Source organism: Rhamphochromis sp. 'chilingali' (genome assembly GCF_963969265.1).
Source record: "Rhamphochromis sp. 'chilingali' genome assembly, chromosome: 22".
Lineage (NCBI taxonomy): Eukaryota > Metazoa > Chordata > Actinopteri > Cichliformes > Cichlidae > Rhamphochromis > Rhamphochromis sp. 'chilingali'.
This window is the reverse complement of record NC_137950.1, coordinates 2,855,645-2,878,911: the sequence shown is the minus strand read 5'-3', so window position 1 is coordinate 2,878,911 and position 23,267 is coordinate 2,855,645. Positions and strand designations below refer to the sequence as shown.

General features: G+C 44.2%; 1 protein-coding gene across 4 annotated transcripts in view; it reads right to left on the bottom strand.

Moving 5' to 3' along the window:
- fmn2b (formin 2b) overlaps positions 1–23,267 on the bottom strand; it is an 81,780-nt gene that overhangs the window by 14,215 nt on the left and 44,298 nt on the right. For 3 of the 4 annotated variants that reach the window (XM_080872619.1, XM_080872617.1, XM_080872618.1), the window contains exons 14-16: positions 7,466–7,586; positions 7,093–7,185; positions 3,828–3,879 (exon numbers count right to left, since the gene is read on the bottom strand). In XM_080872619.1, coding sequence (XP_080728745.1) covers positions 3,828–3,879; positions 7,093–7,185; positions 7,466–7,586 — 266 coding nt within the window. The remainder of the gene's footprint in view (positions 1–3,827; positions 3,880–7,092; positions 7,186–7,465; positions 7,587–23,267) is intronic. The other variant, XM_080872620.1, reaches the window with a different exon arrangement.

Genomic DNA, 23,267 nt, shown 5'->3' with positions numbered 1-23,267 from the left:
AAATTCTAACAACAGCTGATCAAGCTTAAACATGCTGCTGTTGTTTAGCGCGACATCTGGCGCAAAGTGGGCGATAAACAAACAAGAGAGAAAAGCCGATCAGCTGACCTTTGATCAGTTTCATGATTAAAGTAGCAACAGGAGAGGGAGAGAATGAGAGGAGAAGAAGAGGCCGCTGTGCAGCAGAATAACTCCACCTTTGTGTCTTTTTCCATCCTAGCTGAAGTCCGGGACAAACTGCGTCCCTTCTCAGCTCAACACAAAACGCGTAATAATTTCTCTGAATGCGGGACGATTCTGTCTTTTTACAGGACGGTAGGCAACTCTACTAACTAACCTTATGAATAAAATAACGTTCACTATCAGTAACACCGTAGCACCCACCCAGCTGTATAGAAACTGCTAGCAATAACATATAACATGCTAGCTAGTACGCAGCACGAGTTATTGTAACTGACTGTAAAAAGTCAGCACAACAAAAATAAACTCCACCTAAACTTGGTTTATATCTGACCCAGATAGACTGCAGGTCAGAACTTCTTACCTGAAGTTCAGTTCACCTGACAGTCAGACCGACGGCTGCCTCGGGTCTCTGCTCCTCCTGCCTCCCCTCTCCCTGATCCACCTGCCAGCCAGCATCTGGCCAATCCACCACCTTTCGTTGTTTAAACCGTTACAAAAAAAAAGAAAGAAAATTATCGGGCCACCAAGCAAATGCCCGGTATGCCCGATGGCTAGTCCAGCTATGGTCGTGCCATCAGTTAACCCTGCCTAGGGTTGCCGACCCCTGTCCTAGACTTATTTTAATATCTCATTTAGAGCACTGTGAGGGCATTTGTGGCACTGCTCTGGAATGGTTCAGATCCTACACGTATCAGAAAACTTTATAGGTTGGGCTACATGATTTCAGATCTTCCTCTGCTCCTTTTCCTTCCATGGAGCTTGATACTTGCGCCTCTAGTATCTTATTTGTATCTGCTGCCCCTTGGTTTTATTTTTAGAAAGCACAAAATTGTTTTCCATGGTTATGGAGATGTTATACAGGTTTACGTACCCCTAACACAAAACCATGCCTACTCAATGAAAACTTTAGTTTTAGCCTTGAGGGGTTAAAAGTGTGGATGGCTCTAAACTTCCTAAATTTTAATAAAAATAAGACAGAAGTTGTTGTGTCAGGTCCAGAAAAGCCCGTCAGCGTCTCTTCTTCCTCAGAAGACTTAGAGACTTCCATCTGCCACTGAAGGCGCTCAAGAACTTTTACTCCTGCACCATCGAGAGCGTCCTGACGGCAAACATCTGCACCTGGTTTAGGAACAGCACCAAGCAGGACAGACGAGATCTGCAAAGGGTGGTGCGCTCAGCAGAACGCATCATTCAATCAGAGCTCTCTGACCTGCTGTCCATCTACACCAAGCGGTGCAAGTCCAAAGCTAGGAAGATTATGATGGACCTCTCCCATCCCAACAATGGACTCTTCTCACTGTTGAGGTCTGGGAAGCGCTTCCGCTCCCTTAAAGCCAAAACAGAGAGAATGAGGAGGAGCTTCTTCCCCCAGGCTAGTCGGGCCCTGAACCAGGTGTAGGACTGGACTCTCCCACACACGTCACTATAAGACTGGACTCTCACACACATCACCACACGCACCACCACACATTTCCTATGATTTATAATCCTTATAATCTCTTTCTGCTATTTGCACATTTTTTACTGTAAATTTCTAAGTTAATTTGTAAATTTTGTAGTAAACTGTAAATTGTAAATACTGTAAAACCTTTTTCTGTCATTTAATGGTCGGGCATTGTACAGCTACAAGCATTTCACCCCCATGTCATACTGTGTATGGTTGTGTGTGTGTGACAAATAAAATTTGAATTTGAATTTGGTGTCACTGGTGGGTCTTTTCCTGTAGACACAGGCTGCTAGCACAGTATGTAAAGCTTACTGTTACAAACTTGGGTTTTAGGATGGACAGTGATTTTAGATTGAGCAGTCAGATCAGTGCAGGGTTAGCTTCTTTTAGCTGAGACAGCTGGCTAAAACAAAACAAAACAAAAAACATGCTGTTAAAAGATCTCTTTGAAACACTCCCCTTCCCAATCACTGAGATCAGCTGACCAACTGCTCTTAGATGTGTGAAGGACATAGTGGTGGTTCAGAGACAATGCTGTTGCTGTAGTGGCTCCCAAATTGGGGAATTCATTGCTGTTTCACATTAGACAGGCCTCTCTAAGACCCACCTCTTCTGCTTGTCATTGGACGCAGTGTGAGATTTGTTGATTTTATTTATTTATTAAATTAAATTATTTTTTTGACTGTTTTTATTCATTTTAATTAGATCTTGCATTTGTCAATGCTCTTATTTTGTGTTGTAATTTTAATTCTAGTCATTATTTTATATGTACTTATTTTATTTATTTCAATTTTATTTTTTATTGCTATGTTCCACACAATGGTCACTGGTTGCTGTTTTTAAAGTGCTTTATAAATAAAGTTGACTTGGCTTGGCAGGTCAACCGCTGGCACCAGGTGATGTTAGCACATGAGAGCGGTTGCCCCCCTGAGCACACATGACAGATGTGAAAGGGTTTGAAGAGACCATGGAGAACATTATGCTTCCTGTGACATCATTCAGCTGACCGGTTTGGTGGTGGGTCAGTGATAGTCTGGGGAGGCATATTTATGGACAGACGCACAGACCTCTACAGGCCAGGCAGTGGCTTGCACCTGTCTTGGAGCTTTCTTCTCATTAGGAACACGCCCCAACATTGTGAGGCATGCATACAAGCACGTGAGGGGGCATACATCTTGCTGCATCATTTTTTCACTTTTATTTTCAGGATGTCTTTGAATTCCACGTGGAGGCCACATGAAGTTTGTAGGGATCTACTCTGCAGAAAGTTGGCAGAGCTATGAGTCTATGTGTCTCAGCATCTGCTGATCCTGCTCTGTGATTTTACATGGCCTGTCACTTTGTTGCTGAATTGTTATTCCCAGTCCCTTTACTATGTTACAATACCACTAACATCTGCTACTGAAATATTTAATAGTGAGGATATTTCATGAGTGGACCTGTTGACAGGTGGCATTTTATCACTGTACCATTATGGATTTCACAGTTCCTGAGAGCAAGCCATTCTTGATTTTATGTACCTGTGGCCATGGAAGCTGATTGGGACACCTGAATTAAATGATTTCGATGAATGAGTGAATACTTTTGGCAATACAGTGTATATAGTGTTTATGCTATTTGAATAATAAACTTCTGGCACTCAAAATGAAATATTAAAATAATTACTGATGAATCATAATCAAAATTTAAAAAGGCCTGAAATATATGACACTTCATGTCTAATGAATAAAGATTATGAAAGGAACTGTAGGGTAGGGTAAGGAGGAGAAGGCAAAGGGAAAGGGATGGCCTACAAATTCTATCCAAGTTTTCAATTTGTAGGCTTTCTCAGGTGATTTGACATATTTTACTCCTAACCAATAGCTTTTCCTATATGTAAACAGTGAGTACAAAGTGCCAAATGCAGTAATTAAAAAAGGATTCAAACCAGGTTATCTTTGTTTACAAACCTATAACTTGTGTCATTAATGCCTCTTTAGGATAGAAATGCACACTTTATATGTGAAATGTAGTCTAAAAAACATTGCTGACTTGCGTCTGTTACACAGCGGTGGGGATAACTGGTTGGTACAAACCAGTCAAAATGTAATGGTATTGGAGTTCTGTGCAATGTTTTAATGTTTTTCTGAAATTAGATGATATATGTTAAAGAGACAGTACTGTCACAAATATAACAAATAAAGAAGGTCGCTCTTACAGTTTATGAGTGCTGCTGAGTTGAGAATCCAGCATCTCCAGTTCACTTTTAGCTAAGAAAGGAGGAACAATACATGAAGTCAATATGTGTGTAAATCATGAGACAGTGATTGGATTTGCTATCATGAATGTCCATTTATTACAGTAGAAAATTATATGCTCTGTCCTCAAGTGTACTCATACTATAGACACTTTCAATTTCAATTCAATTCAGTTTTATTTATATAGCACCAAATCACAACAACGGTTGCCTAAAGGTGCTTTATATTTTAAGTTAAAGACTCTACTTGGTGAAGTGGGATGGATAAACTCCCTTTTAACAGGAAGACACCTCCAGCTGAACCAGGCTCAGGTAGGGGCAGCCATCTGCCTCAACCAGTTGGGGTGATGGGAGCAAGACAGGATAAAAGACACACTGCGTAACAGAGCCAAAGATTGATAACAACAACTAATGATTAAGTGCAGAGTGGTGTGTAACCACACAGTGAATGAAAAACTAGTCAGTGCATTGTGGGATGCCCCCATCAGCCTAAGCCTAAGGGTCACCTTAGGCTTAGGCTGATGCTTTAATCTTAAAGGGTTGTTTAAAATTAAAGCATTAATTGATGGTAGGACTTCTTTCTCCAAAAACACAAGAAATCATACTTATAGCACAAGAAAATTACTGAAAACACATTAGAAAGGGTGATTTGAGGCATCTTATCCCACTCACTAGATACACTCACCATGCAGTTTGTTAGGTACATCTGTTCAGTTGCTCATTCGTGCAAACAAATCAGTGAATCACATGGTATATAGACACAATCAAGATTACCTTTTTAAGTTAAAAAGTTAAAAAACAGGAAATTAAGGCAACAAATCACATGAACTCACCAAAGTTGGACAATAGTTGATTGGAAAAATGCTGCCTGGTCTGATAAGTCAATTTTCATTTCAATTTTATTCATGTACAATAACAATCAGTTCCATCTATCCATCTTCTTCTGCTTATCTGGGGCCACTTTGCAGAAGCAGCATCCTAAGCAAAGAAGCCCAGACCTCCCTCTCCCCAGTCACCTCCTCTAAATTGTCCGGGGGAACACCAAGGCCTTCTCATGCCTGCCGAGAGATATAATCCCTTCAGCGTGTCCTGGGTCTGCCCCAGGGCCTCCTCCTGGTGGTACACGTCTGGAAAACCTTACCCAAGAGGTGCCCAGGAGGCATCCTTGTCAAATGCCCGAACCACCCTACCACCCGCCTAATTACATTTGGCCCGCGAAGCCATACAAAATTACCATTAGAGCTGGCCTGCCAGTATTATACAGTGCATGTACTGCTAATACTACAATTCCCAGAATGCTCTGTTGGTGTTTTGGCACATCAGTCATGACAGGACCCATTAGCACCCTCTCCTCTGTTAACCATAGTCATAGCAACCATGCAAATACTGCCATGCTACCTATCCCAAAATGGCAAAAAGAAAGGCAGAAAACAGGAGCTTTCTGGACAGGTGGGAGAATATGATGAAAATTTGATAAATGATAAAATGATAAAATTTAATTCAGAAGGCTGCAAATACAAATTTAATTAAGAAATTAATTCCACTGATGTGTTATTTAATTGGAATTTTGATTTTGCATGTGTGCAATATTAAATTATATATACGTTTATATAAGTTATATATATTGTTTAGTATTAAGCTTTGCTTGTTCCATATTCAGTTTTTCAGCAAAACTTGTTTGAGTCCATAAGAAAAGATTCCTTGTTATATTTGGAGGAAGAGTTTTTTTTCAATGAATATTAATGTTAGCCTGCGACTTTGATCCAGTTTTGAATTTTGGCCCACTGTGTATTTAAGTTTGACACCCCTGCTTTAAAGGAAGCCCATTTCTGCCGCTTGTATCCATGATTTCATTCTTTTGGTCACTACCCACAGCTCGTGACCGTAGGTGAGGGTAGGGGCATAAATCGACTGGTGAATCAATAGCTTCACTTTTACACTCAGCTCTCTCTTTACCATGATGGACCAGTACAGTGTCCACATCACTGCAGCACCAAATCCACCAATCCGTCTAAGAAATTTAAGCTCCTCCACTTGGGACAGGAACTTGTCCCTCACCCAGAGTGGGCGCTCCACCCTTTTCCAGCTGAGGACCATGACCTCAGATTTGGAGGGGTTGATTCTCATTCCAACTGCTTCACACTCAGCTACGAACGGTTCCAGTGCGAGCTGGAGGCCATCACCCAATGAAGCCAACAGAACCACATCATCTGCAAAAAGCAGAGAAGACATTCTGAGTGAAAGCCTTCCTCCACTTGGCTACACCTAGAAATTCTGTCCATGAAAATTACAAACAGAATCAGTGACAAAGGGCAGCCCTGCTGGAGTCCATCACCCACTGGAAACGAGTCAGAATTATTTCCAGCTATGCAGAGCAAGCTTCTGCAATGGTTGTATAATGATTGAACGCCTTGTAGCAATGGGCCAGACAACCCATACCTCCCACAGGAACCACCTCCCACAGCACACGGTCGAATGCCTTCTCCAAAGTACACAAAAAAACAAACTCCCATGCACCGTCAAGTATTCTCGAGAGGATAAAGAGCTGATCCAGTGTTGCATAACCAAGACGAAAACTACATTGTACCTCTTGTATCCGAGGTTCCACCAACAGACAGACTCTTCTTCCTGGCATAGACTTTCCCAGGGAGGCTGAGGAGTGTGATGCCCCACTCCCTCTGGTCCATCTTCTTAAAGATGGGCACCACCACAAGGGAGGTTACCACAACAACAGGCACCAACCACCTTTGGCTTTGGCAATGGAGATGCTGAACATGGTCCATTTGGACCATGTTCTGAGGGAGACTGTCCCCAGTCTCCCTCCCACGGACTCCTAGAAGGCTGGGTACTCTAAACCGTTGTTTAGCGCATAAGCGCAGATGACAGTCAGGACCCCTTCCCCGACCCTCGCACAGGGAACAAACCCTCTCGTCCACCGGAAGAAACCCCAAAGTACAGGCAGCAAGCCGAGGGGATACTTGCTTTACGTGTGCTTATGCTTTATGTTGTACTGTAAAGACACTACAATACCATACTTTCAGACTGTACTACCATCCAATATAGCACCTGCTTGACAGGAACACAATATTTACACCACGGATGTGCAACCTGCAAATCTACAGCAACTGCATGGTGATATCATGTCAATAAGTGTATGTATGCATGTATGCATCTATGTATGTATGTGTGTATGTATGTATGTATGTATGGGGGTTACATAATTTACCTTGTTTGAGGAAATCATCCATCTTTTCTTTGAAAGGTTCCAAGTTCTCCTCATCTGAAATCTTACACACTTTTTCTACTTCTGATATGCATGCTGAGAAAATGAAAACAGTCAACCATTGAATGAACCATTTCAGCTTTATCAATATATTTCATGCACGCATGGAAGTATGAATCATGTTAAACCACTATAATGCCCCCAAATGGTTTTAGTTTGATTTTTAAATGGACTCAAAAACTTGCAAATCATCATTTTCACCTTTGAATGATGAGAGGTAGTCAGGTAATGGGTATTGGTCAGTTTCCAGGAAATGAATGCTTATACAGTAAATGTATGTCCTTTAATCTGATTGAAATGCAGCTACATGTGTTACCTCTCAGATCCTTCCTGAGTCGTGCCAGATCTTTCTGAAAATCTTCAAATTTCAGCTGCGAAGCCTGAAACAGGTCATGAGGCTCAGGGAGAGGATACACACATGTCTCCCTGCCAGCATCCTGGAAATGGACAAACCAATTAGGGCACAATACAATTGTTCAAATGAATCATAGATATCCTACTGTTGGAATAACCATCCCCAGCATGCTAGATGTTAGCAATGCAATGATAGATAGATAGATAGATAGATAGATAGATAGATAGATAGATAGATAGATAGATAGATAGATAGATAGAGAGAGAGAGAGAGAGAGAGAGAGAGAGAGAGAGAGAGAGAGAGAGAAATTCCCCTGCGGGCAATCTATCCTTCAAGCTTGCCAGGACGCCAGGTCAAGGGGGAGATATCATCACCCCCACCTGAGATTGGGTACCAAGCCCCAAGTGCAATAGAAGAAGGATCATTGAGTGCAAGAGGAACTGACCTGAGAGATAGGATCATGGTAAAGCTTGAAACCTGGATCCTCCGTAGCTGGCTACCAAGACTGCCACCATTCCCGGGACTAGCAAGCTGATCTACACCACGGCAGCAGTGATCAGTGAGATGCTTGGCTACAAACTGAACAGCCACAAAGAGTAGTACCCTCCATAGAGAAGGAGACTAGAGGCCAAGATTAAGGTAGCATGCAGGGAGGCTAGCCAACTATCAGAGCTGCAAAAAGGTGCAACAAAGAAGGTGCCTAAGAAGTACAGCAAGCTGTCCATACCTGAGGTCTTGGAAACTGCCAAGCAAAGACTCACAGCCTTGGCCAGCCGCTTCAAGAGGAACACCAGAGAGATCAAAGGCAGGAGAATAAACCAGCTGTTCTCCACAGAACCAGCTATCAGTGGCAGGGGAACAATATGAGAACAGCACCACCAAGGCTGGAGACAGAACAATACTGGAAGAGCATATGGGAGAAGGACGCAACCCATAAGGGCAATGCTCAGTGGCTAGTGGATCTAAGAGCAGACCACAGCAACCTCCCTGAACAGGGTCCGGTAACAATCACATTGGCAGACATCCAAGAAAGGGTCTGCAGTATGAAGAGTTGGACATTACCAGGCCCCGACATGATTCACGCCTACTGGCTGAAGAAGCTGACTGCACTCCATGAGCGTCTGGCAGCACAAATGAACCAGCTGCTAGTTGACGAGAGACACCCGGAATGGCTAACCCAAGGTCGGACAATCCCGATCCTCAAGTACCCCCAGAAGGGGCCGGTCCCATCCAACTACCGACCAATAACCAGCCTCAACACCAAGTGGAAGCTTCTGTCAGGCATCATAGCGGCTAAGATGAACAGGCACATGGCTCAATACATGAGTGGGGCACAGAAAGGGATGGGCAAGAATACCAGAGGCGCACAACACCAGCTACTGGTAGACCAAGCAGTCAGCCGAGACTGCAGGACCAGACTGACCAACCTGTGCACTACCTGGATTGATTACAAGAAGGCCTATGACTCAATGCCCCACACATGGATCCTGGAACGCCTAGACCTATACAAGATCAACAGGACCCTAAGAGCCTTCATCAGGAACTCAATGGGGATGTGGGGGACAACACTAGAGGCCAACTTCAAGCCCATAGCACAAGTCACCATCAAGTGAGGGATCTGCCAAGGAGATGCTCTGTCCCCACTGCAGTTCTGCATAGGCCCGAACCCCTCAGTGAGATCATTGACAAGGCTGGCTACGGATATTGATGACAGAATGGAGCAGTTGTAAGCCCCTCCTGTACATGGATAACATCAAACTGTATGCCAAGAGTGAATGAGACATTGATTCCTTGATCCACACCACCAAGATATACAGCAATGACATCAGAATGTCGTTCGGACAAGAAAAGTGTAGTCGGATGATAAAAAAAGAGAGGGAAGGTGGTCAGAACTGAGGGGATCAAACTCCCCGACGGCAACACTGCAGACATAGAGGACAGCTAAAAGTACCTGGCGATCCCACAGGCAAATAGGAACCATGAAGAGGCTGCTAGGACAGCTGCAACCACCACCTGCAGAGGGTCAGGCAAGTCCTGAGGAGTCAGCTGAATGGTAAGAACAAGATCCGGGCCATCAACACCTACACCCTGCCCGTGATCAGGTACCCTGCTGGGGTAATAAGCTGGTCAAAGGAGGAGATAGAAGCCACTGACATCAAGACGAGGAAGCTCCTGACTATGCATGGAGGGTTTCACCCCAAGTCCAGCAGCCTGAGGCTGTACACTAAGCGGAAGGAAGGAGGCTGAGGATTGGTGAGTGTCAGCACCACGGTCCAGGATGAGACAAGGAACATCCAAGAATACATCAGGAAGATGGCCCCAACTGACCGAGTGCTCAGTGAATACCTCAAGCAGCAGAAACCCAAGAAAGAGGAGGAAGAGGAGGGACCATCAATGAAGGACAGCCCTCTGGACAGTATTTACTACCGGCAGAAAGAGGAAGTGGCTGACATCCAGAAATCCTACCAGTGGCTGGACAAAGCTGGACTGAAAGACAGCACAGAGGCACTAATCATGACAGCACAGAAACAAGCTCTGAGCACATAGAGGCTGGGGTCTATCACACCAGGCAAGACCCCAGGTGCAGACTGTGTAAAGATGCCCCTGAGACAATTCAGAACATAACTGCAGGGTGTAAGATGCTAGCTAGCAGGGCATACATGGAACACCATAACCAAGTGGCCAGGAAAGTATACAGAAACGTGTGCCGAATATGGCCTGGAAGTCCTGAGGTCAAAATGACCGAGCTAAGATTCTTTGGGACTTCCAGATACAGACGGACAAAATTGTAGGTGGCTAACCAACCGGACATAATGGTGGTAGACAAACAGAAGAAGTCGGCCGTAGTGATAGATGTAGCGGTTCCCAATGACAGCAACATCAGGAAGAAGGAACATGAGAAGCCTGAGAAATACCAAGGGCTCAGAGAAGAGCAAGAGAAAATATGGAGGGTGAAGGCAACAGTGGTCCCAGTGGTAATTGGAGCACTAGGTGCGGTGACTCCCAAGCTAGGCAAGTTGCTCCAGCAGATCCCAGGGACAACATTGGAGATCTCTCTCCAGAAAAGCGCAGTCCTGGGAACAGCTAAGATACTGCGCAGGAACCTCAAGCTCCCAGGCATCTGGTGGAGGACCGAGCTTGAAGGATAGACCACCCGCAGGGGCGAGAGGGAAATTATTTTTTCTTATATGGTCAATTAAGTATGATTCTGAGATCATAGCTCCTAAAATTTTTGCATTAAACAATTACATGTATCAGAGAGTGAAATGACTTTGCTTTTCTGCAACAAATGACACACCAGAAATGTAAATCACTGTCATCACTAGGGATGGGTACTGATATCCGGTGCCATTATGGCGGTAGTAACTAGAAAAGCAGCGCGCATCTCAGTGCTTTATTTCGGTGCTTTTTTTCCCCCCTGAGATGTCATACACTTTGGATTGTAGCCAATCATTTTACCTTTCCAAGGATAATAGACGGGCCCAGGTACGTATGTTCTTTTAGAGCAGAGCTACAGATTAAAAATGCCCAAGGCGAAGCGGTCAAAGGTTTGGCTGTACTTCACAGCAAAAGATGCAAACTCAGCAGCCTGCAACAAGTGCTTTTAAGGTGATAATGTGCAAAGGAGGTAATACCTCGAATCTGATGAAACACCTGGCAACGCATAGCGTTTTTTTAAAAGCCGAAAAATGCACCTTATTTGATAGCTTGCTGAAAAACCTCACACCCAGCACATCTACTGCGGGTGTGATGCCTGTTATCGGACCCGGAGTTAGCAACATCCCCCAATACCCGAAGGGGAGAGTCCTGGCCCCTAGCCCTGCCAGTGTAGCAGAAATGATGATAGATGATGATGGCAGCAGCAGCATAACTACACCATCGTAGTTACATGCGGCTGTCTTCTTGTTTGATGGCAGATACTCCCTTCACCTTGACCAAAAAGGCTAAAATGACCAAATAAAGAGTGGACGAAATTCATAGGGCAGTGACAAAATTTATAGTCAGAGATCTCCATCCAAAAAGAGACTGCTAAAAATAAAAACATAAGAGGTTTTTGGACAAAGTTTGTGCTCTCCATTCTTTAAGCACCAGTTTTAGCACCGTTTAAGCACCGGCAGCGTTTCAAAAGTACCGGTTTGGCACCGGTATCAGATTAAACCTAAACGATACCCATCCCTACTCATCACAGGCACAAATGTCATAGTAATTTGGGGCTTTTTAAAACTATTTCAATAGAACTGTATATACTGAAGCATACTGTGGTACTGAAGGTTTTCAAATGACTCAATGAATTTATCAAAGCTCTAAGAAGCAGAACTGTAGATTTAAGTTAGTTAGGTCTCTTGGAGGTTTGTTTAAACAACTGCAGAGTCCAAGATTATCAAACAGTCATATGTAAGTTATATGAATGTCACTATCCGGTCGTTAAGTCTGACGTTACTAGCCGTGTCTGGGCCTAAACTCTGCTGCAGGTCCATATATCAAACGATCACTATGGCAGTAGTAAGAGTTGAAAAACTGTCTAAAGTCTTTCATCTTTAATAAAATGATCAGCGTTCTGCTCTACCAGGTGTAACAATTGAGTTTAACATCCAGGCATCCATGAAAACTGAATTTATGACATTTAACGGAGTTAGAAGTTAGCAGGAAGTTAGTTCGCTAGCTTCTATCTAAATACAATATAGCATGTCCTGACTGCGGGGTTTTGGAAACAAATTCAAACGTACAGCTCTGTTATCACTTGCAACATAAATGAAGACAGAAAACTAAACAGCAGTGACGTTTGTAGGGTTACTGAAGTTTGGCTAGCTGGTATATAAAGATGTGCTACGTGACCGCTAGCGACACAGCTATGTTAGCATAATATAAACAAGCTAACTTTTTTCCACTCGATAAAAGTTAACGTGAGTGTTCTCGGTGGTCAGGAACAAATGTAATCGCATGGCAGGATGCTGTAAAAGGACCAAACTTCAGCCAGGAGAACAACTGAGATAATCCATCCACAATACGAGGTTAGTCATTCATATACAGCTGCATGGGCTGGGCTGTAGTTACGTCCTAAGGTTTTAAAAACTGAACTTAAATAAATGATTAGCGGTAATAAAAGCCGAGGGAGGTCAACAGTGATCACTGACTGTTTTAGGAGCTTTTTCGAGATTAAGTAGAAGAAAATACAAAACATTAAACATGTTAACAACACAAAAGCCATATTAAACGCAGACTACTTTAGGCCCGGAAGTAGGATTCGTCACGTCATCAACTTAACGACCGGATTTTGCCAAGGACTGGAATAAGACTCAAACTATCACCCTCAGGAAATTAGTTAGGATGTTCAGAAAATGTTTGTCAGCTACCAACTACCAAACTGCTGTAACACCAGCATCTGCAGTATGTGAATCTTATATTGCATCTGTGTGAGCTAACCACGCCTTATGTTCTAGGCGTGGGTCCTTATCCTTTTCTGAATTAGAGCTTTTGTAACTTGTAATTGGGCACTCCTTTTGTTGTTATCTGTTATAGTTCAGATAACTATGAGTTGTACTCATGCTTCTGACAGTGCCAAGTTGGCTTTTTCACTGGAGTTATTATGCAATTGTGTGCTGAGATGGGCGCAGGCTGTTTTAAAGACCTATACTAAGCTCTCTTATAATGAATTCATTATCAAATTTAGGGTAGTGTTCTGCCTCCAGTTGGCCAAGGTAAGCACATTATAGCAGCTGATTTTTGTTCCAATTTGTCCCAATTGTTTTTGGATACTGGCAGAGGAGATACATTGGGAGGACAAGGTTGTGATAATAACTTTTGTTCTTGGTGTGTGTGATGATCTGAAATGAGAACTGGCCTAAAAGGGTTATATCACAATGTGGTTGAAGTTTTCAGAAAGGATTTGGCTCCTTTTTTTTTCTTTCCATCACCCATATGACTATGCCACAGATCTGCTCCCAGTCCCAGTACTCCCAGTTCTCACTAGTCACCTTTACATCTTGACTAAAACTGAATGCAAGGAATGGAGAAACACATCACTGACTCCCTAGCGCCTGGTATCATTCGACCATCCTCATCTCCCCTTGATGCAGGGTTCTCCTTTATTGGGAAGAATAACAAGACCCACTAAACACTGGACATCAGATAGATGTGCAGATGATGTCGATATTGGGTCCGTCTGTCCATGATCAATTCTGAACATCTATACAATGTTCAAACTAGTTCCACAATTTCAACATCCAACCATAACCCAGCTCTGACGTCACTATGACGCTCAACATTTCCACTTTAGACCGGGTCCTTTTTTTGGATGTCATGTGGATATCTATGACAGATGCAGGTAATTTACATGATTAATAAATGTAACTTATCAACATTGTTATTATTAACATGATACATATATATATATATATATATATATATATATATATATATATATATATATATATATATATATATATATGTGTGTGTGTGTGTGTGTGTGTGTGTAAAGATGCCCCAGAGACAATCCAGCGCATAACAGCAGGGTGCAAGATGCTAGCAGGCAAGGCATACATGGAACGCCATAACCAAGTGGCCGGCATAGTGTACAGGAACATCTGTGCCGAGTATAACCTGGAAGTCCCGAGGTCAAAATGGGAGATGCCCCCAAGGGTGGTGGAGAATGACCGAGCTAAGATCCTGTGGGACTTCCAGATACAGACGGACAAAATGGTGGTGGCTAACCAACCGGACATAGTGGTGGTAGACAAACAGAAGAAGACGGCCGTAGTGATCGATGTAGCGGTTCCGAATGACAGCAATATCAGGAAGAAGGAACACGAGAAGCTGGAGAAATACCAAGAGAAGAGAAGAGAAGAGAAGAGCTCGAGAGGATGTGGAGGGTGAAGGTAACGGTGGTCCCCGTGGTAATCGGAGCACTAGGTGCGGTGACTCCCAAGCTAGGCGAGTGGCTCCAGCAGATCCCGGGAACAACATTGGAGATCTCTGTCCAGAAGAGCGCAGTCCTGGGAACAGCTAAGATACTGCGCAGGACCCTCAAGCTCCCAGGCCTCTGGTAGAGGACCCGAGCTTTAAGGATAAACCGCCCGCAGGGGCGTGCTGGGTGTTTTATATATATATATATATATATATATATATATATATATATATATATATATATATATATATATATATACAATGCTTTTTTCTGAATACTATTGGCGTCTTTAGTGCAAACAAAAACACTGACACCTCTTTACTGTTGGTAGAAAAATATACCATGGCAACCAATAATATGTGAACACGTGACATTTGGTTATTTAGAAAGAGAAGAAAGTTTTAGAAGTGACAGTGACGAGAGAGTGAGCGAGCGAGAACGCAAGCGATATCGCCCTCCTTCCAGTGGGACATGCCACTGGCCCAACCTTCCTTGTCAGATGCACGAACCACCTCAGCTGGCTCCATTCAATGTGGCTAAGTGGATGGCTGAGCTTCTCACCTTAAGTCTAAAGGAGAGGCTAGCAAGCCTTTGGAGCAAGGTAATTTCCACCACTTGTACTCACGATCTTGTTCTTTTGCTCACTATCCAGTGCTCATGACTATAGGTGAGCGTAGGGATATAGGTGGACTGGTACATCAGAGCTCAGCTCTCTTTTCACCATGATGGACCAGCACAGCATCCACATCACTGCAGCTGCAGCCCCAGTCCGTCTGTCAATCTCACGCTTCCCTCCCCCTTCACTCATGAGCAAGACCCCGAGATACTTAAACTCCTTCTCTTGGGGCAACAACTCATCCCTGACCTCCAAAATTTTCCAGCTGAGGACCATGACTCCGCTTCACACTTGGCTGCGAACCATTCCAGTGTTAGCTGGAGACCACCACCTGACGAAGCCAACAGAACCACATCATCTGCAAAAAGTGGAGATGAGATTCTGAGACCACCAACATTTAAGCTCTCCGCCACTTGATCACACCTAGAAATCCTGTCCATAAAAATAATGAACAGAATCTGTGACAGAGGGCAGCCCTTATGTCCAATACCCACTGGGAATGACTTCTGTAGCAACTGGTCAGACACCCCATACACTTGAAGCACTACTGACAAAATACTCAGAGGGACAGTGTCTGATACCTGCTCCAAGTCCACAAAACATCTAGACTGCTTGGGCAAACTCCCAGTGATTCCTGAAATATTCTCATGAGGGTTTAGAGCTGGTCCAGTGTTCTGCGACTGGGACAACACCTGCATTGTTCTTCCTGCATCTGAGGTTCAACTAACAGATGGACTCTCCCCCCCCCCAGCACCCTGGCATAGACTTTCCCAGGGAAGCTGAGAGGTGTGAGCCCCTTATAGTTAGAGCACACTCTCCAGTCCCCCTTCTTAAAGATGGGAACCACCACCCTGGTTTGCCAATCCCGATGTACTGCTGGTGATCTCTATGAACCATTGTAGAGGCGGGTCAACCAGGACAACCCTACAAAACCCAAAGCTTTTAGGAACCTCATCCACCACAGAGGCCCTGCTACCAAGGAGTTGTTTAACTGAAGCCAAATAAATTAAGGTGCCACTTACAGACATTACATCCCAGTCACACTGATAAACCACTTGAGTTTTTTCAGCGAAAATGTTCTGAATATTGCCGACAATCATCTTTGTGAAAGCTCCTTCAGTAAACCAGCGAGCAAGGTTAGCATCAAACAAGGTGGCATACCAAATAGCTCAGTGCAAAAACCCTCACACCATAGCAGAGGAGTCTGCCTGCAGCATTAGACATGGTTTCTGGCATGCTGGATGACACGAGTGCTGCAAAAATAAAACTATCTCTCTGTCCAGTGACACTGTCACCAGACGCATAAATGACATTGGTAACGACCTTAAAAAACAGCTGGTAGATAAACTCAAAGACAAACATTTTGCCTTACAGTTTGATGAAGCAACAAAGACTGTTTGTTTATTGCTTATGTACGTTGTGACATGACAAAGTTCCTGTGTGAGGATCTACTTTTTTGTAAACATGTCAGAGACAGAGACACATCTGCAAAGCTATTCAAAATGCTGGCCTGCTTCCTGACTGAGAACGGGCTAAAGTGGGAGAACTGCATTGGTATTTGTAGTGATGGTGCACAGACCATGGCAGGGATGAGAAAAGGGCTTCGGGCGCTCATCAAGAAGGTTTCGCCTAATGCTGAATGGACACATTGTGTTATACACAGAGAAGCACTGGCATCAAGGCGCCTTTCCTATTTTTTCTAAGTAAGGTTATGACTGATATTGTAGGTGTAGTCAATTTTATAAAGACCAGACCACTAAAAACAAGAGTATTCTCTGCTGTCTCAAGTCAAGTCAAATCAAGTGCCTTTATTGTCATTCCAACCATGTGCAATGGTACAGTACACAGTAAAACGAGACCATGGTGCTACCTATGACATGTAACAGACAATCAACACAGGACTACACATGCAATGTGCAAAAAACCCCAAAAAGACAGTGCAAAACCAGACAGAACAGAACAATAAGACACAACCGCGCAAAATAACTGTGCAAAAGACTGAGCGTTGTGCAAAAAGTAACTTGGTGTATGAAGGTGTGCGTGTGTGTGTATGTGATTGTGCAGATAAGTGCTTGGTATGAAGGTATTTGTGTGTGTGTCAGTGTTCAGGAGTCTGACAGCTTGGGGGAAGAATCTGTTTCACAGTCTGGTAGTGAGGGCACGAATACACCGGTACCTCTTGCCAGAAGGCAGCAGGGTGAAGAGTGTGTGTGAGGGGTGCGTGGGGTCCTCCATTAAGGCTTTGCAGAGGCAGCAGGTGTGATAAGTGTCTGTGATGGAGGGAAGAGAGGCTCCAATGATCTCCTCAGCTGTTCTCATTATAAGTTGCAGAGTATTGCAATCTGATATGGTGCAGTTGCCATACCAGACAGTGATGCAGCTGCTCAGGATGCTCTCGATAGTCCTTCCATAGAAGATGGTGAGAATGAATGACGGAAGATGGGCTTTCCTCAGCTTCCACAGGAAATAGAGACGCCGTTAGGCTTTCTTAGTTATGGAGCTGGTGTTGAGGGACCAGGAGAGGTTCTCTGCCAGGTGAACACCAAGGAATTTGGTGCTCTTGACGACCTTCACAGAGGCTCCATTGATGTGAAATGGACAGTGATCTCTCTGTGCTCTCCTGAAGTTAACAGTCATCTCTTTTGTTTTGTCCACATTCAGACACAGGTTGTTGACTGTGTCCTGTTGTTGACTATATGTGACGAGATGGGAGCTGAACATCAAGCTGTGCTGTTTTACAGTGAAGCGAGGTGGCCGTCATGAGGAAAAGCCTTGTCCCGAGTTTTTGAGCTCAGAGAGCAGATGAGAATATTTTTGGAGCAGGAGCACAAGTCTGAAGTGGCTGAAAAATTTAGTGATGAGAACTTTCTGGTGAAACTGGGCTATCTTAGTGGCATATTTGGAAAGCTAAACGAACTAAATCTACGGCTTCAAGGGAAAGATAAACACCTCCCTCAGGTCACAGGCAAGATCAGCTCTTTCACCCAAAAGCTTGCAATGTGGGACAGCAATCTTGATGAAGGAAATACTGATTTATTCGAGAATCTGCTTTAATTTGTTGATACTGGCTATGATGCCACCTCAGTGATTCCATGTATTAAGCAGCACATTTCAAAACTGATCGCATACTTCCCTGAAAACAGTTCCCAGTATGACTGGGTGAAAGATCCTTTCAATGCACAAGCTCCAACTGGTTTCAGCTATGCAGAGGAGAACCAGTTCACTGACATGACATCTGACTCCACTAAAAAACAATGTTAATAAAATTATTCTTTGTTTTAAGTTGATCTATATTTCTTTTTAGTTTTCTTTAATGTTAATAAGGATACAATGTTTTGCAGAGATGTACTTATAACAGCAATTTGGGTAGACCGAAGCAGATATGACTCCTTCAGCCTGATGACTCCCTTCACCTCCAGTGTCCACCATTTGTCAAAGGAGCTTGCAAAGAAAAGCGTCTGGACTTCTTTAAGTTGCTTGAAGACGTTTCACCTCTCATCCGAGAAGCTTCTTCAGTTCTAAGGTCAAATGGTGGAGAGTCCCAGATATAAACTTAGTGGGAGTGACCCCCCACAGAGGGACAAAAGGACCCCCTGATGATCCTCTAGTCGCCTGAGCCAAGGTGGGAAACTGGGCGTGGGTCCCAATCAGCCAGAGTTTCGGGTGTGTTCATTGTGAAACCTGGCCCCACCTTATCATGCGAATTCCTGAGGTCAGATGGCCCAGGATGTGAGTGGGCGTTAAGGCGTCTGGGAAGGGATCTCAAAACTGGATTATAGATGGCAGAGAGTTGGTGTCGTAAACCCCGCCTCTGTTCAAAGATGGTCGCTCACAGTGGACATAGATGGCTTCTTTCACTCCTCTTTCAAACCATCTGTCCTCTCTGTCCAAAATGTGAACATTGGCATCCTTGAAAGAGTGTCCTTTATCCTTAAGATGCAGATGGACTGCTGAGTCTTGTCCTGTGGAGGTGGCTCTTCTGTGTTGTGCCATGCGCTTGTGAAGTGGCTGTTTGGTCTCTCCAATGTAGAGGTCTGAGCATTCCTCGCTGCACTGTACAGCATACACCACATTGTTAAGTTTGTGTTTTGGCGTTTTGTCTTTCGGGTGAACCAGTTTCTGTCTGAGCGTGTTGCTGGGTCTGAAATACACTGGGATGTCATGCTTGGAGAAAACTCTCCTGAGTTTTTCTGATACACCGGCTACATAGGGGATGACAATGTTGTTGCGTCTGTCCTCCCTCGCTGGTGTCTGATCTTCTTTTCTGTGCCTCTTTGCTGACTTTAAGAACGCCCATTTAGGATAGCCGCACGTTTTGAGTGTTTCCTTTACATGTGTGTGTTCCTTCTTTTTCCCTTCAGGCTTAGAGGGAACATGTTCTGCCCGGTGGTGTAGGGTCCTGATTACTCCAAGTTTGAGTTCCAAAGGGTGATGGGAGTCAAAGAGGAGGTACTGGTCCGTGTGTGTGGGCTTCCGGTAAACTTCGATGTTGAGTTTGCCGTTCTCTTCAATGTCCACCATTTGGTTACAACATTGACCTCTAGGTCTCACTGTCCCACAGAGCATTGAAGTCTCCCAGTAGGATAACAGAGTCTCCAGGTGAAGCACCCTTGAACCCCCTGCTCAGGGACTCCAGTGGACTCTAGCCCACTGGGAAAATGCCAACGTACAGGCAGCAGGCCAAGGGGATACCAAGATACCCACTCCAGCCTGCCGCCTCTCATCAAGGGCAACTCCTGACTGGGACAGAGTCCAGCCCCTCTCGAGGAGACTGCTTCCAGAGCCCAAGCTGTGCATTTAGCTTAACCCGATTTTATCTAGCCGGTACCTCTCAACTTCACATTCTAGCTCAGGTTCCCCATCAGCAAGGGGACATTCCATGTCCCAGTCATCAGCCTTGGTGGCCAGGGATTGGGATTGGTCTGCCAGAGTCTCCACCCTTGGCCGCCGCCTAAAACACGCTGTGCCTGACCTCTACAGCTCCATTAAATCAGTGATTTTAGCGTGTTAGAGAAGAAAAATGGTGGATTGATGCAAATTGCATCCAGAACAGAAATTATACTGGGAATGCAATTTTGGTTGAACAAACACCTACACAGACAGCATGCTTAAACAGGCAGACCAGACCCTGAACTTCAGTAGATAAGCTGATGAGCAGTCAGGGTTGCAGGGTTGTCTCCATTTCTACTGTACATGTTTCTACAGTAAAATCACTGTGGCAGTTGCTTTAAATTCTCTTTGGGCTGGTTTCCATATTTGCTTATTGTTGTTGCTTTGTGTTAATAGGTAAACACTAAAAGAAAGATCATATGTTTGCCCTTATTAGGACAGGGATTTTCTGTTGGTGTGTGGGAAACTGTAGCCTATAGTTTATATTGTTAAATGTAACTATGTGGCAGTGCGTTTCAGGTCATTTTATCGTTTAGTGTAACAAATAAATTTCTCTGGCAAGTAATAAAGTAGCATACTACAATACTTTTAAGAAAGGTAATGAATAATGTGTTTTACTTTTTTTGATTAATGACCCCAACGATGCACAGCACAGCCCTGCTCCCTGCTGCCTTTGTTTTAAGCTCTCTGTCTTGACCCACTGTTTTTCTTTCTATGTTTAGGATGATGAAGTGGTCTTACAATGCTCAGCTACAATCCACAAGGAGCAACAAAAACTTTGTCTTGCTGCTGAAGGCTTTGGGAACAGACTCTGCTTCCTCGAGTCCATTTCAAACTCCAAGGTACAGTATTGACATAAGTAATAATCCTTTATTTCACAAGAATAGCCAGATCACCATCAAATGAGTGGGGAAAAATGATTTCACTGAAGAAAAAAATCCAGAACGTGTTGGCTGTAGCATGTATTTATGTGTCATGTTCATCAAACCCTGATCATCAGATCACAAACCAAAATGCTTTTGGAGAAGTTGCCTAATTAATTAAATGAGCGTCACAGCTTCCACAATAGCATTACAGTTTGAAAACTACTCTATACCTCATAGCTTTCATAGCTCCATTCATGCTATATTTTATAGGATTCACGTGTTTACTAAGAATTGTGTGTGCACAAAGTCAGAGCTGTACTCATCATAGATTTAATAAAGTCTCCTGTGCCACACAGGATAAACCGTGGCTCTTTTGGTGGTATAAAGGTGGCCTACACAACAGTGGACAGGAGGTTTTAATTTAGATGTAAATTTATAGCTGTTTTCTTGTTGTTTCAGAATGTACCTCCAGATCTGTCAATCTGCACTTTTGTGCTGGAGCAGTCGCTGTCTGTACGAGCCCTGCAGGAGATGCTGGCCAACACCCAAGAGAAGGCGGATGGGGTGAGTGTGGGCATGCATACACACACACATCAGAGAAGAGAGTATTAATAAATGTACTGTAGGTGTTGTTCACATTAGGGTGAGATCTTCTAGGGCAGACCTAGGGTAAGGTCATCTCCCAGCAAGAAGGTTCCTGGTTTGAACCCCAGCTGGGTCCTTTCTGTGTGGAGTTTTCAGGTTTTCCATGTGTCTGGGTGGGTCCTCTCCAAGTACTCCCTAAGCTGTGTAGGCAGACACAGGGGTGGACTACACAATATTAGAGAGTTTCCTATCACAGTTCAAAGACATTCATGTTAGGTTTGTTGGTGATTTCAAATTTGCTCATGGATGTAAGGAAGGGTTTAAATTGTATAGACTAAAGCAGCCGTCCCCAACCACCAGTCCGTGAGTCGTTTGGTATCGTGTTGTAGTTGTGTGTCTTATTTTGAAAGAAATATTTACGCGTTAGTGTAGTGACCAGAGAGCATTAAGGAGCAGAGAGGAGGATGTAGTTGGCGCATTTCAGAAGGACACTGCTAATAAAGTAACAAACTCCCCAGATGCCCTAAGGCCGTCCCTAACCCCATATCAACCACTTTAAAATAAACTTAAAGAATAGTGATGACTACCAGGAAACACCTGAGGCAGTTTCTGTTTTGATAGACCATGTAATACCAGAGTTATGATTAAAATATATATATATATATATATATATATATATATATATATAGCAGCTGGATAGCGTAGTGGTTAAACTACACGCCTTTGGAACAGAGGATCGCAAGTTCGATTCCTGCCTGGGGCGTCTGTATCCAGTAAGGGTCCTAAGGCTAGACCCCCTATGCTAAGCAAGCCTACCGCAGACATGAGCGAGACAGATAAATATGAAGGCATGCCGGCTCGGACGTCGCCCGGATCAACAAGGTCCGCGTCAGGTGTTGAGGAACCAGGGCACCCTGACGAAAAGTGGGCTACTGGAACAAGAAGGCATCGGTGGGCAAGGGACGAAAACAGGGCGTTGTTGGAATGCTACTACGCAAGTAACCCCGGCGGAAGGGGCTACATGAATAGGATGAGGGACCTATGGATTCTTCGATACCCAACATCCACAATGACGGCGAAACAACTAGTAGCTCAGTGTTCCAACATTCGAAAGAAGGGACTGCTCTCACAGCTAGAGATTGACGAGGTACAACACAAATGCTACGGCAAGGAGGAGTCAGGACGCCAGGTCAGGGGGGAGATATCATCACCCCCACCCGAGATTGGGTACATAGCCCCAAGTGCGATAGGAGAAGGATCGTTGAGTGCGAGAGGAACTGACCTGAAAAATAGGATCATGGCCAAGCTTGAAACCTGGATCCCCCGTAGCCGGTTACCAAGATTACGTGAAGTACCCTCAGAAGGTCTGCTAGATGATGTTAATGCAGCACTACGGGCAATACCTACAACCACAATTACCGACACTAACAAGCTGATCTACAATACGGCAGCAGTGATCAGTGAGATGCTTGGTTACAAGTTGAACAGCCACAAGGGGCAGTACCCTCCATGGAGAAGGAGGCTAGAGGGCAAGATCAAAGTAGCACGGAGGGAGGTTAGCCAACTAACAGAGTTGCAGAAAGGTGCGACAAATAAGGTGCCTAAGAAATACAGCAAGCTGTCCATACCTGAGGCCTTGGAAACTGCCAAGCAAAGACTCACAGCCTTGGCCAGCCGCTTGAGGAGGTACACCAGAGAGATAGAAGGCAGGAGAATAAACCAGCTGTTCTCCACAGAACCAGCAAAGGTGTACTCTCAGTGGCAAGGGAACAATAAGAGAACAGCACCACCAAGGCTGGAGACGGAGCAATACTGGAAGAGCATATGGGAGAAGGATGCAACCCATAACGGCAATGCTCAGTGGCTAGTGGATCTGAGGGCAGACCACAGCGACCTCCCTGA